The following is a 14,644-nucleotide window of genomic DNA, read 5'->3' as shown; positions in this document are numbered from 1 at the left end:
ATCCCAGCACTTGGGAGGCAGAGGCAGGCAGATTTCTGAGTTCCAGGCCAGCCTGGTCTACAGAGTGAGTTCCAGGACAGCCAGGGCTATATAGAGAAAACCTGTCTCAAAAAAACAAAAAACAAAAAACAAAAAAGGAAAGAAAAGAAAAGAAAAGAAAAGAAAAGAAAAGAAAAGAAAAGAAAAGAAAAGAAAAGGGAAAAAAAGCCACAGGAAGAACAATGTCCGTACACATCAGCCAACTATTGGCATTTACAGATTCACCCTCCAGGTGTGAGGACTGTCTGTACAAAAGGGGATGGTTGGAAGGAGCCTAGCCAGCTCCTAGCTCCCTGCCTGTGTCAGCCACCTGATCCATTCAGGAGCACTGGTCCAGACTCAGAGAGGATGAGGGATGTTGGACAGCTCTCTTTCTGTCCTCTGATAAAGACAGGCAGGTATCAAAGCCTGGAAGCTACACAGCTCTTGGTCCTTAACCCTGGCAAACTCCAGTGTGGGACTGAAAAGAGGAAGAATCTTGAATTCCCTTCAGGTTCATCCAACTCCCTTCTGACTGGGGGGTGGGGGGGGGAGGAGGGGGGTAGTGCCCGGCAGGAGAGCTGAGACACAAACAGCAGGGTTCCTGAGTGGAGATAAAAGTTGGATTGGTCCACTCCCTTTGCGTGACTCTCTGCTTCCTGTGAAATCTGATGCTGACGTGATGATGCCCCAAGCTGCTTTTCCTTCCAGAAACACAGCTCCAGCCAGAGAAGTCCTGTCAGCCTGCTCAGCACAAACTCATAAACTCACTGTCAGGTCTCCTGGATGAGTTCAGTGACTGTGGGTCATTCGGGAGGGATTCTCGGCTCTTCCTGGAAAGCCAGTGAATTACAATCTCTGACTAACGCCCTCAATATCCAACCTTGGCTAGGCCGCATGGCTGGCAAAGCGATCCATCCTGCAGGGCTCAGATCCAACCTCCCAGAGACCACAACAAGACACCTCGGTGTCAGAGCCACGGGGAGGGAAGGAAGGCAGCCAATGCTGGCGGGATGTCCACAGGGTACTCAGAACTTCACTAAATGTTTCTAATTGCTTGGATTCCTCATGGTAACGCCATAGAATAGTTACTATGTTGAATCCCCACTAATAGTCAAGTTAAATGAAGGCTAAAAGTTGAACATCCAGGCTACAGGATCAGTAAGTGGTTGACATGGGGGCCATCAGACCCAGGGCATCCATGGTGGTTGGCTCAACATTTGTCTACAGGGTCATTGATGTTCCCTCTCATCAAGAAGTGGAAGCTAGAAATGGAGAGATGGCTGGGTGGTGAAAGGCACGTCTGGCTCTTACAGAGGATCCATGAAAATCAGCTCACAATTGCAAGCAACTCCAAGGGCACTGGCCACCTTCTTCTGGCGTCTAGAGCCACCTGCTCTCACATGCACATGGCCACACACATACACACCTAAGTTTATAAAGTAGAGACCAGTTCATCTTTTCCACTGTAGAGCGGACTTGGTTACTTCTAATTGAATATAGCAGAAGTGACTAGGATATAATAGGCATTTCTTTCTTCCTTCCTTCCTTCCTTTCTTTCTTTCTTTCTTTCTTTCTTTCTTTCTTTCTTTCTTTCTTTCTTTCTTTTAAATAGCTAAGTTGGTTCTTCATGGAATTGTGTGGCCAAGCTATATATGTAACACGTCACTCTCCAACATGCTTCATGGAATTGGGCAGCCAAACACTACTACCTCTTTAAATCATTTTTCCCTCTCTTGGAAGAAATCCCAAACTCATCAGGAATCACTCTCAATTGCCTTCTTCCCCAGGCCCTGCCCATCGTCAATTACTCTCTCTGCTTCAGTGGATTTGCCTGTTGTGATATAGTTCATATACATAAACTCTGACAGTGTGTGTGCTCTTATGATTGGTTTCTTTGTACTTGCCATATGTTTCCAAGATTTATGTATGTTGTAATATGCATGTATCAATACACCAGACCTTTTATGACCCAGTAATGTTCCACTATGTGGATAGACTAGGTTTTCTTTATCTTTTCACTTTGTGGTAAGTATTTGGGTTGTTTCCATTTTGAAGTTACTGTAGTATTGCTACTGTGAGCATTTATGTACTAGGCTTCTTGTGCCCAACATATAAGCCCCACACTTATTTGTAAGCATGTTTTCATTCCTCTCAGATATATAACTAGGAGAGGAATCGTTAGGTCAAATGATAACTCAGTCTTTAAAAAAATAAAAACAAGAACGAAAAAAGTGCTGAACTCCCTTCCCAAGTGGCATGCCTTTTACATGCTTGCTAACCGTGGACAAGTATTCAAATTTCTCATTCTCTCAGTATTTATTATTTATCTCTTTAGTCACATCCTGATCAATACACCTCGTTGTGGGGATTTGTTCAATTGTTTGTCCCCTGTTTTATTTTGTTTACTCATTCTGACTTGCTTGGCCTTAGGCTGTGAGGAATTTATTCCCAAATAATGAATAATATATGTATTAACTGTTGCGAGAGATCAAAGGCCGGGGCTCACACTGGCTGTGCTTAATGCTAAGCTACATCCAAGCCCTCTCTCGGGAACAAGGTCTCACTGAATCACGCTTGCTATTTCTGCTTGCTAGGTCTGGATTCATCGGGTAGCTCAGATGTGTCTTGAGCTCGCTGTCCTCCTAACTCAGCCTCTTAGGTAGCCAGACTGTAGCACCAGGAGCAGCTCTCACTGGGTTCTGGTTGGCACTTCTCTAATAGCTAACATCACCGGGCTCTTTTCCAGTGCTACTCACTGTTAGTATATTGTCTTTGGGAAAGTGCTTGCTCAAATCGTTTATTCATCTAGAATATACGAAGAACTACAAAAATTAAATAGGAAAAAAACCCCTGCTAATCAATTAGTGGACTAATGGAATAAACTGAGAATTCTCAAAAGAAGAAACACAAATGGCCCATAAATATTTTTTGAAAGTGTTCAACGACCCTAGCCATTGGAGAAATGAAAATTAAAACTTTGAGACTCCACTTCACCTCACACACAATTGCTGTCAAGAAGACAAAGAACCAACCTTGAACACCGCCATTTCTAAGGCTCATAGAACATTTCAGAAGACAAAGTGGAAAGAAAACAAGAGCAGGAAACCAGGGAGGGAGGAGGTCCGTGAGATGCCACCTTCTGGGCAATACACGATCACTATGATTCTGACCTCACAGTAGCTGCGGATGCCAGCACCAGAGCTACACAGCCTGGGCCCACAGCAGGCAAGCACGAACGGAAGAGGGGTTCAGGGGACCCCTTCATTGAAAAACCACTTGTTATTGATAGATTTGGGAATATAGGAAGTCATCACCTTAGACTGTGCCCATTGGTGACCCCCACCCCCACCCCAGGCTGCAGTGGACAGTTCCAATCCAATGGTCACACAGATGGCCCTGGTTAAGTGAGATGGGTCCCCAAACCAAAAGTTCTGAGCCTGGGAGAAGGCCAGGGATGGTAGAGACAGACTGATAGGGTGGGAGGAAGGGACAGTAGTCAGAATGCATTACACACAGGTACTCGTAAAGCTAGCCCGTGAGAAAATGAATCAATCTAAAAGAGAAAGACTACAGTAAGAAAAAAGAAGCCACTGGGCAGTGGTGGTGTATGCCTTTAATCCCAGCACTTGGGAGGCAGAGGCAGGCGGATTTCTAAGTTTGAGGCCAGCGTGGTCTACAGAGTGAGTTCCTGGAGAGCCAGGACTACACAGAGAAACCCTGTCTCGAAAAAAATAAAGAAAGAAAGAAAAGAAAAGAAGAAGAAAAAGAGAAAAAGAAAAAAGAAGCTAAACAATGTGGGCGGAGATGTAAGAGGGGCTTTTATTCACTGCAGTGGGGTGTGGGGTAGGACATCGGTTATAGAAACCAGCACAGAGGCTTCTGACAAAGGACCTACTTCCTACAGCAGACACACTTGCAGACCTGCTTGTGTTGCCATATTCACAATAGCAAGGAGATGAAATCAGCCTAGCTGTCCACCAGGAGAGGCACAGATAATGAACACATGGCACGTGTGCACAGTACAACTGTGCTCAGCCAGAAAAAAATGAAATTATGAAAATTGCAAGCGAATGGGTGGATCAGGGAACCGCTCCACAGGGTGCTGCAAATAAGACTCAGAAAGACAAGCTCCTTATCACACACAGCTGGCTTTCAGCGCTCGTGTGCGTGCGTGCGTGTGTGTGTGTGTGTGTGTGTGTGTGTTGCATGCATATGCATGCACACATGTGTGCATGTGTACGTGTGTGAATATATATGTGAGCATGTGTGTGGATATAGGCCATGAAACTAGAACAAGTACCATAGAAAGGACAGAAGAGGAGGGGTGGGGCAGGTCATAGAATCCACGTGGCTGGGGATGGAGGGCAAGGGAGGGCTGGAGAATCGACAAAATAAAATTTATGTTAAAAACTTCATAATGGAACCTAACACTTTACACATGATTTTAAAAATAAAAACATCTTAGAAAAAAACATACGCATAAGTAAGTAAATAAATTATCAATATGCCTACCAGATGGCCATCAGCGTGGCTCTGTGGGTAAAAGTGCTCACCAAGTGCCAATGACACAGTTCGATCACCAAAACCCACAGTGAAAGGAGAGAGCGGCTCCTGAAAATCGTCCTCTGACCTTTATACATGTGCTGAGGCATACAGATTCTCTCTGCCTCTCTGCCTGTCTCTGTCTCTGTCTCTCTCTCTCTCTCTCTCTCTCTCTCTCTCTCTCTCTCTCTCTCCATAAATGCACACACACAATAACATTAAAAATTCATTTTTTTTTTCAAACTCTCGGAAAACCCTGTGTCCATCTTAAATCGGCTCTCGGTCCTTTCCTGGGGCTCCTGCTCAGGGTCACAACTGCGAGGCTCGCTCAGGAGGCGGCCGGCTGCCTACCGGTGGCCTGGGCAAACTCAAGCAGCCCCATGAAGAGGAAAGTGAGGAAAGACAGAAGCCTCCCTCCCGACTTGAGAGGCCGCCTGCCGAGAACCACGTGACTGCCTCCTGTAATACCTTCAGATAACACAGTCTTGGCGTCCGGCCCTGTGAGAAACCCTGAGAAAAACCATTCCTCTCAGCGATTCCAAACTCCCGGCTCCCAGACATGGCCAGATAGAAGTTGTTCAGTTTAGCTAATAAACACTGGGATAAATTGTCTCCACAATTAGGGCAATTAAGTCTGATCTCAATTCTGAGGCCATTTTTCAGTTTTAAGAACTGAAAGAAAGAAAATAAAACCCACAGTGTTAAGAAATACTATTATATCTAAGAATGGAAGACTTTTTGTATTTTGAGGTCTTTGAGTTTCTTGTTTTTCTTTCTTTCTTTTTTTTATTCACTTTACATCCTGATCACAGCCCACCCCTCCTCCTCCCAGTCCCCCTCCCTCCCTCAGCCCCTCCCTTCTTCCCCCTCCCTCTCCCGAGAGCCCACAGAGGAGCTGAGGCGATGGCTCTGCAGACAGAGCACCACGTATGAGAGCCAGAGTTCTGATTCCCAGAGTCCACATAAAAATCCAGGCAGGCATGGCTGCCGCCTGAAACCTCAGCGCTCGGGAGGCAGAGACAGAATTTCCCCTGGCCGGCTGGCTAGCTGGAGGGGCCAAGCATTCGGTTCAGCTAAAGACCTTGCCTCTCTTCAACCGAGGAAGGCAACCAATGTCAAATTGGAGCCTACACACATGCACACACACACACACACACACACACACACGAACACACATGCACACATTCACACGCACACACACATACACATGAACGTGCAAAAAAAAAAAAAAAGTTGATCAAAAATTGTAACTTCCTGCTTAAACTACAAAGTGTAGAACTGTCCTCATTAACCCCAGGACAATGTTTTTTCCTCACCGCAAATGGTTTTCTACCATGCCCATGTGTACACACTGCTATTATATGTAGAAAATTCATGTTATTTTGCCTTTTGTGATTTTTTCCCTTTTCACCTTACTATAATATCTTTTCTTTTCTTTCTTTCTCTCTTTCTCCCTTCCCTCCTTCCTTTCTTTCTCTCTTTCTCTCTTTCTCTCTTTCTTTCTTTCTTTCTTTCTTTCTTTCTTTCTTTCTTTCTTTCTTTCTTTCTTTCTTTCTTTCTTTTATGTAGTTCTAGCTCTCCTGGAACTCACTTTTGTAGATTAAGCTGGTCTCAAACTCAAAGATCCACCTGCCTCTCTTCCCAAGTGCTGGGATTAAAAGTGTACACTACCACACTGAGATTATAATTATTTTTAAGTCATATATAAAAGTCATACAGTTTTAGTCTGAAAATGTCTACAACGCTTTATGAACTACTCAATATCCTTATCAGTTTCACACAATCTTTTTTTTTTTTTAAATTTTGTTTATTTTTAAGTGCATTAGTATTCGGCCTGCATGTCTGGTCAGGGTGCCAGATCCGCTCTCATTTCGAGTAGCCATGTGGCTGCTGAGAATCAAACTCGGGACCTCTGGAAGAATAGCTTGCGTTCTTAACCACTGAGCCATCTCTCCAGCCCCTACATTACCACTCTTTGTCTGTAGTTATTCTATAGTGATGGTTATCTCTTATGTACATTCTTACAACTTCACACCACACAATGAAATTCATAATTTATTTTCATTAAGTTTTACATCTGAGGTATTTTTAAAAGTGATCAGATAACACTTTCCAGAAGAACAAATTTAGTGCAGAAAACACAAGACGAAAGCATGGAGCCATGAACAAAGTGTGGATTCTGGAGTCCGTAAGCCCTGGAGTGACTGGGCTCCTCCAGGTACAGTGGGAACTGTCAGAGTAGCACACTTCCTACCCTCATGTGAAGTACCCAGTGCACAACAGCATCCCACTGACATGACCAGGGAGGGAGGGAGAAGAAAAGAGACATAGAGAAAACATTTTGAGGAGAGGCTTGGAGACGTAGCTCAGTAGCTCAGACTGCTTACTGCTCTTTCAGAGGACCCAGGTTCAGTCCCAGCACCCACATCAGGGTGCTTACATCTTCCTGTAACTCCAGTTCCAAGGGATCCCACGCCCTCTTCTGACCTCCACAACCACATACATACACATGGTACACATAAACTCATGCAAGCACACACACATGTACATAAAGTAAACAACAAATTAAAAAAAAAAAATCTCTGGGGCCAGAATGGTGATTCAGTGGATAAAGCACTTGCTGTCAAAACTGAAGCTCGAGTCTGACATGGGAAACGCACATGGTAGAGGGAGAGAACTGACTCTCACAAGTTACTTCCTGATCTCCAGATGTATGCTAGAGTATGTACACACACACACACACACACACACACACACACACACACACATTCAAACAAATAAATGTGAAGATTTTTATTATGTCAAAAAATGAGAAAAAAAATCCACCAGAGACTTTAGTTTGGGGGTGGGGGGTGACAGACTCACCAAGAGACACAATAAGGGAATCTAGAAAAGCCAGGTAAAAATATTTTAAAGCATCCTCGTGGAGCTGAAATGAGATGCACAGAATATGGGGTGTGGGTGGCAAATGCAAGGCTGTGGGAGCCTGATGTTTTTCCCAGACTGATTTTTCTCCTGGGGTGTCTCTGGACTCTGATGATGAGGAGACCAAAATTCAGGGGATCAAAGAGAACCTAAAGGGCTACTCCTTTGGAACAGGGCGAGCCGTAACCAGGCACAGATCCTCACAGAACGGCGGCTCAGTTTCAAATAATCTCAGTCCCTAACAGTGACTCAAGGTGATCCCAAGAGCCAGGCATGCGGCGCGCACCTGTCGTTAAGTTCAAGCTCGGCCTGGGGTGTGTAGCAAGTTGGCACCCAACTGGGGCAACACAGTGAGACACTGTCCATAAAATGAATTGCTAGCCTGGGCTGCTAGCACCTGACCGGCAAATGAAAAGACATTTTTTTGTAAGCTCTGAACGAGGAGAAAAGATGACGCCTCCACGCCCGCCTTTTGGCGGTAGACCCTGAGCGCCTGAAGAGCGAAGACCCAGGTTGGAAAGACGAAGGACAGCAGAAGGGCAGGCCAGGCACAGGCTGGACCTGGGGGCTATGTCAGTGCCAGGAAATGCAGACTGTACCCCGACTAGAAATAAAGAGAAGGCTTGTAACAGCTGAAAACCTTATAGTAAACGTTTCTACATACAACGATATATTCTTAACTTCAAAATGCATAAAGGAAAGGCTGGCCGTGTTGATGGCAAGAGGATGGCAAGTTTAATAATCTACAGGAGGAATCGACATCCTTCTCTTGGTAGCTGGTAGAACAAACAGATAGAGAAAATAACAGAGACCCAGAGCACCGGGGCAACACGGTGAGCAAGGCTGATCAGAGCTGATACACGGGGAGAGGATTGCACCCCGCCGACTGCAAGAGTCCCGCCAAGGACACGCAGGGCTCTCTTGATACCTGATGCTCCGCTGGGTGAGCAAGCAAATCCAATGAATTGCAAAGAATTGAAGGACGCAGAGGACGGTCTCTGACCAAACCATGAAATAAACAATGAAAACATCACCAAAACTGGGCTCAGGGGTACCTGTATGTAATCCCAGTATGCAGGAGGCAGAGGCAAGAGGACTGTCCATTTGAGGCCTGCCTAAGAGATATAATGTAGTAATAGCTTATCTTAATTAAAAATATGTGCTGGCCACGTGTGAGGAACAAAGTTTGGATCGATGGCACACATGTGAAAGCCAGGTGCTTGCCTGAGCTCCAGTGTGTGTGTGTGTGTGTGTGTGTGTGTGTGTGTGTGTGTGTGTGTCCATACAGGTATTTTATATAAATCTAGGGACGTTTTTATGCATGTGTGCCACACACCATAGTAAGGAAGGCTGGGAAAGGACATACAGGGAAGAACTGAAAAAGAGCGAGGAGCTAGCAACACTGAGGAATTTCTCGATCCTCCCAGGCAGATGGGCTACAAATGACAGGCAAACAACCAGTGCCCAGTGAATTATGTGCTCTGGAGAAATGGATGGGCTTCCAGGGCCAAGTCTAGTGAGTCTGCCAGGCTCAGGGCAACAGGGCTGGAAAAAAGGGCTGACAGCAGTTGGCAGGGTCACCTCAAAGACCTCCAGTACAGAGCCCGACCTTGTTCTGCCCAACACAGGGAGCAGCTGGTGGGCTTCTGTCCTGAGTTTCATTCTCAGTATGAAACTGGATTCATTTTCTCTGTGGTTTCAAAGAGAGGTAGTGGAGGGGGGTGTGTGTGCAGGGCCCTAGCTAATACTGCTACCACAACAAACATGGAAAAAGAAAGAACAGGCCAACAAATGTGTGCTGTCCCTCACGGTCCTCTTTATCTTCAGAGGCACGCTTCCCGCTGATGAGCCCGGCTCCAGGCATGCCGCTGCACTGAGCCTGCCTCGGGACTGTTCCCACAGCTGTCGGGTTCAGGTTCAGTGGCAGTGACATCTCTAAAGAGAGATGGGTGGTCTCAGCCATGCCCACAGCTACGCTCAGCCTTCAGAGCACACGCACTGACTGTCCATCATCTCCCAGCCCAGATACCCCGGAGGAAAGGCAACCTGTGCCCTCTCCTAACCGTTTGCGGTTTCCAGGATGCTGGAGACCACAAAGAGACCGGTGACTTGTTCGGAGACAACCCAGGCAGGTTGCTGATATGGCTTATGGGGCAAGCTAAAACCTTGGTTTCCTTTCAAGACTTTCTGTACATACCCGACATTTTTGTGAATCGGGAGTTTTCAATATAAAATAATTGTACCTAAAATGCATCTACAAGTACCATGAACATAGAACAACCAAAATAACAGTGAAGAATAAAATCAAAGGATTTGTACTTTGAGATTCCAAAATGTTATTACAAAGCTACAGTCAGTAATCGAGTCTGTGATGATGACAAAGTAGGAAACTCTGAAGCAAACCAGAAGGTCCAGAAATAAAACATTTCTATGGCTGCTTCCTTAAAACACACAACAACAACAGTAACAACAACAACGTGTGTGTGGTATATACACGTGTGCACCTGTGTGTGCACATGCAAAGGCCAAAGGAGGATGTTAAGGTGCCCTCTTTTATTGTTCCCTGTCTCATTGCCTTGAGACAGAGTCTCTCGCCAAACCTGGAGTTTACATTTATTATTGTGGTTCCATGATGTATTCTGTTATGCTGTGATGTGTTATGTTGTGTTTGTTTAAGACAGGATCTCTCTATATAGTCCTGGATGTCCTAGAACTCGCTCTGTAGACCAGGCTGGCCTCAAATTCACAGAGATCTGCCTTCTTGTCTCTGCCTCTCTGCCTCTCTCTGCCTCTCTCTCTCTGCTTCTCTGCCTCTCTGCCTCTCTGCCTCTCTGCCTCTCTGCCTCTCTGCCTCTCTGCCTCTCTGCCTCTCTGCCTCNCTGCCTCTCTGCCTCTCTGCCTCTCTGCCTCTCTGCCTCTCTGCCTCTCTGCCTCTGCCTCTGCCTCTGCCTCTCTCTCTCTCTCTCTGCTTCTCTGCCTCTCTGCCTCTCTGCCTCTCTGCCTCTCTGCCTCTCTGCCTCTCTGCCTCTCTGCCTCTCTGCCTCTCTCTCTGCCTCTCTGCCTCTGCCTCCCGAGTGTTGTTAAGTCTTATTGAGGTTCTTTTTTTGGCTAAGCTGGTGGCCAGCAAGGCCAGCAATGATCTTACCTCTGTGTCATATCACCATCTCAGTGTCATAAGCTTATGTGCCATGCCCAAGAAGTACACGATGGAACTAGGAAACCAACTTCTACAAGTTGTCCTCAGACCTCCACACTTGTGCTATGACACATGTGTATACACACACACACACACACACATAAATGCAAAAACTATTTTTAAATGAAGTACTGCTATGTGCTACAACATGAGCATTCCTTGAAAACATGGTAAAAGGAGACATTCATAGAAATACACATACATACTTCCATTTACATAAAATCCCCTCAACAAGGCATATGTATTGAATCAGAAAACACAGTAGTGATTGGTGGGGGTTGGGAAGAATGGAGGGCCAGGGATGGAAAACAAGAAGCTAAAAGGTACAGTGTTTATTTCTAGGGTGATGAAAATACCCTAAACTGGCCATAGTAATAGTAGTATAGCTTTGTAAATATACTCGAAACCATAAAGTTGTACATTTCCAATGAGTGAACTGTGTACATTATGAGTTATAGCTCTGTAGAATGTTTACCAAAGAATTAACAAATACCCCAATCAAAATAAGAGGTGTGACCCTGGAAGATACAGTCACAAACACATGCTAACACTTCTTCAAATTACACCAAATCACTCTAAAGAAGGACTAGCTGGTTCTTGGCCTCAGCTTGTATGCGCCTTCCCTTCAAGTCGGCTAAGGGCCTCAGAGGCAATGAGGCAGCCAGCGAATGTTACTTGGACCTGCCTTCCTTGGGAAATAGTAGGTGTGCTCAGGACCCCCACTCTGTGTGTGTGAGAGAGAGAGAGACAGAGACAGAGACAGAGAGAGACAGAGAGAGACTCTTTCTGTAGGGAATTCTGATGGAAATATTTTTTTCTCTTTGTGCTTCCACCTCCGTTAAATGTCTGCAGCATCGCTACCGGGCTCCTCCAAGGTAAGGCCCACTGTTGAAGGGGCCAGAGAGTGTTGGGGGAAAGGCCAAGGAACTGAGAAAGTTAGCAAAGAGATCTGCATCAAATGGTACCTACATTGGCTGCAAAACCCGACCTGGAATCCATAGCTTCCAAGTCTGGATCATGTTCAAAATTCCTCTAGGACGTTTTAAGGTCAGAGTCTCAGGATCCACTCATAGCTATTAAATCACAGTCTCTGGGGATGAATCCTGGGAACCTGTGTGTTTTCAAGGGCCCAGTGGAGTAGAACATTTGCCTAGTGTTGGGGCCCTGGGTTCAATCCCCATCATCACCACCACCACAACAACTAAAAGTCCAAAAATGCTCCGGGTCTGGTTTGGTAACCACAAACAGGAATCGCCATGAACCTGAGCACAGAGCATTTAGTGTCCAGTGACAATTAGCAGCCAGCAATAAGGTCGCCCTAGCAAATGGCGCCCCAAGAGACAAAACTATTGCAGGAAACATTTTTCAATCCTTCAAACTAGTGTTAAAAAATATCCCAGAGCAGCCGGGTGGTGGTGGCGCACGCCTTTAATCCCAGCACTCGGGAGGCAGAGGTAGGCGGATTTCTGAGTTCGAGGCCAGAGCCTGGTCTACAGAGTGAGTTCCAGGACAGCCAGGACTACACAGAGAAACCCTGTCTTGGAAAAACCAATATATATATATATATATATATATATATATATATATATATATATATCCCAGAGCAAGCTGCACAGAAAGAGCAGGCGGCTCCCCTCTCTCCCCAGTTCCTGCTGGACTCCTGCACACTCAGGTGACAGTCACAGGTTCAAACAGCTGATTCACTTGATAGCCATCATGCCCAACTGGAAGCCTTAGCCAGGCTGAAGGAGCCGCGCCCTGCTGGGACTGGACCCTCCCCTGCTCCAGTCTGGAAAAAGAGTAAGCGCAAAGAAACATTCACGTCGCGCCAGCAGTGAGAGGGCTGTTTTACAGAGCTGTATGCGCAGAGCCATGTGGACTTTGTTAAGACTAGGCACTGAGAACATAAAGTAAATGGCTTCTAAACTCTTGAACAAGGACCTGGAAAAGGTGATGCTCCCTGACCCTCTCTCATCAGGAAAGCTCCCTTGTCTTGGAGAGCCTTGTTGTCCCTCTGGAATTAAAAGGTTTGGCTTGTAGGATTTGGGAACATTAAATGAAACAATGCAGGTGACACCCTGGACACAGGTCATGCACCAGTGAGCGCTCAACCAACGTGGTGGCTAGTGAATTTCTCTTTTAGATCGCCCAGCACCAAGACAGGTGAGGTCCAGGCTGCCGAGCTGCAGCCCGTCTCTAGGAATCAACCCACTGTGTTTCCATTGCTCCCTCTGCTCCTGGGGCCAGATGGGGCTCAAGCTGTGAAGAGCCAAATGTGCCTTGCTGGGATAACCTGGAGAGCAGAGAAGACATGGACCCTTCTTGAGGGTCTCATTCCGTGTGTGCTCTGCCTTTGAAAGCTGGGTAACCACTCCAACTTCATAAAGACATTGTATAGGAGTTAGAACAGCATTGGTGGGAAGGCTCACAGTCAGGCATCAAGCCCCCACCACGGGCTAGAGAGCCTCCTCTCAGCTCATCTCACTTGACAGAAGAGGAACAAGCCCCTCCTGACAAGGAGAAAATGAAGAGCTGTGTTCTGGGGAAGGGGTACGATTCTTACTGTAATTCCTTGGAAGGCGGGGTTGGCACAGTCCTTTGGGAAAGCTGCTGGCTGGCTGAGATTTGGAGGGACAGAGTCTGCAACTTCGGGGCTTATAAGGCCTACTGCCCCTTTCTGTTCCCCCTCAGCCTTTATACTCTCCTTAGATCTGTCTTGGAGAAGACTACCCCCATCCACACTGACTATGGGTTAGATATCCAACGAGAGAAGTTACATACAGCCTCCAAAGGGGACCTGAGCTAACCCTTCCCTTCAGTCCCTGAGCCAAAGGAAACTGACAGAGTAAACTAGACCCTGATTTAACCTGAGCGCTGGCTAATGGGGAGCTCTGTGGTTACAAGGCAGGCCTCTCTGAAAGATGAACTGGGGCATGATTATTCCGGCCAAGTGAGGCAGAACCAACTGCAGCTGGCAGCAGCGGCCGGGCAGCAGGTGGTGTCCATCGACTTGCTGAGCCTGGAGGAAGGGGCCAGAGAGGGTGTCCAAACGGAAAGAGCACCTGCTCGCAGCCTCCCTGCTACCGTGGGGGCTTGCCTTTCTGGCTCCGATTCCAAGGAAACAGTCCATCGGCAGCCTGGCCAAGAGGCACTTACCAAAGGTGGTGAGATAGAAGGACAAGTTCGGGTGGGCGCGCCGGCTCCCGAGGGAGACGCGGTGCAGGGAGCGCTCCATGGCGTCCCTGTGGCGGCCGGGACAAGAGGGCCTGTCCCCAGGCGGTGGTTATGTGGGTGCAGGTAACCCAGGCAGCAGGCTCAGCCTTTCTGCACCTCGCCTGCGTCTCCCGGGCGGGCGGGATCCGGGGCCCGGCCGCTCCGCGCGTTGGAACGGCCGGGCGCGCCAGTCCCTGATTGGCCCGCGCTGGTTTGAATGGGGAGATTTCCACCTGACTTGGCTGACGCGGGCCAGATCCGGGGAGGCGTGGGCTCCAGGAGCTGGGAGGACTGCCACCAGCCACCGGAGGTGGCTCCTTCCTCTGGTGATCCCGCAGGAACCCTAGCTCCAGCAGCTGCACCTCGAACTGCAAATGTCAACCCCACTATGGCCCTGCAGCCTGACTTGCCCACTTGAGGAAGCTTGGCCTGCTCGACCAGCTCCCCCAGACTGCAATTAGTAAGGTTTGTAACCGGCTTTGAAGCTCAGACCTGTAATCGCCAAACCAACCTAGCACTAAAGAGTGTCCGCCCTCCGGAGTGGGCCCATGAGGGCATGAGATCCTGGAACATGAAACTACACATAGACAGACCGCTCAGCGCCAGGCTGCAGCCTGGATTGCTCTCTCGAGCGTGAGAGCAGCCTGGCACAGATCCAGAGAGGAGCAGCTTGCTCCGTACAGCCTCGGGGCTCCCCATCTGCAGCCTGGCACCATCAGACAGAAGAGCAAGCAAGCCTCACCATCT

At 47.4% G+C, this 14,644-nt stretch overlaps 1 protein-coding gene across 2 annotated transcripts in view; it reads right to left on the bottom strand.

Moving 5' to 3' along the window:
- The window catches only part of Rgs3 (regulator of G protein signaling 3), a 120,865-nt gene extending 106,866 nt beyond the window's left edge, over positions 1 to 13,999 (bottom strand). For both annotated transcript variants that reach the window (XM_029539783.1, XM_021200059.2), the window contains exon 1: positions 13,841 to 13,999. In XM_029539783.1, the coding sequence (XP_029395643.1) occupies positions 13,841 to 13,919 (79 nt within the window). In that variant the 5' untranslated portion in view covers positions 13,920 to 13,999. The remainder of the gene's footprint in view (positions 1 to 13,840) is intronic.
- Between the last annotated feature and the right edge of the window lie 645 nt (positions 14,000 to 14,644).

This window comes from Mus pahari, chromosome 6 (genome assembly GCF_900095145.1).
Source record: "Mus pahari chromosome 6, PAHARI_EIJ_v1.1, whole genome shotgun sequence".
Classification (NCBI taxonomy): Eukaryota; Metazoa; Chordata; class Mammalia; order Rodentia; family Muridae; genus Mus; species Mus pahari.
Note: the sequence above shows the minus strand (reverse complement) of the source record. Positions and strands in the feature narration are given on the sequence as shown.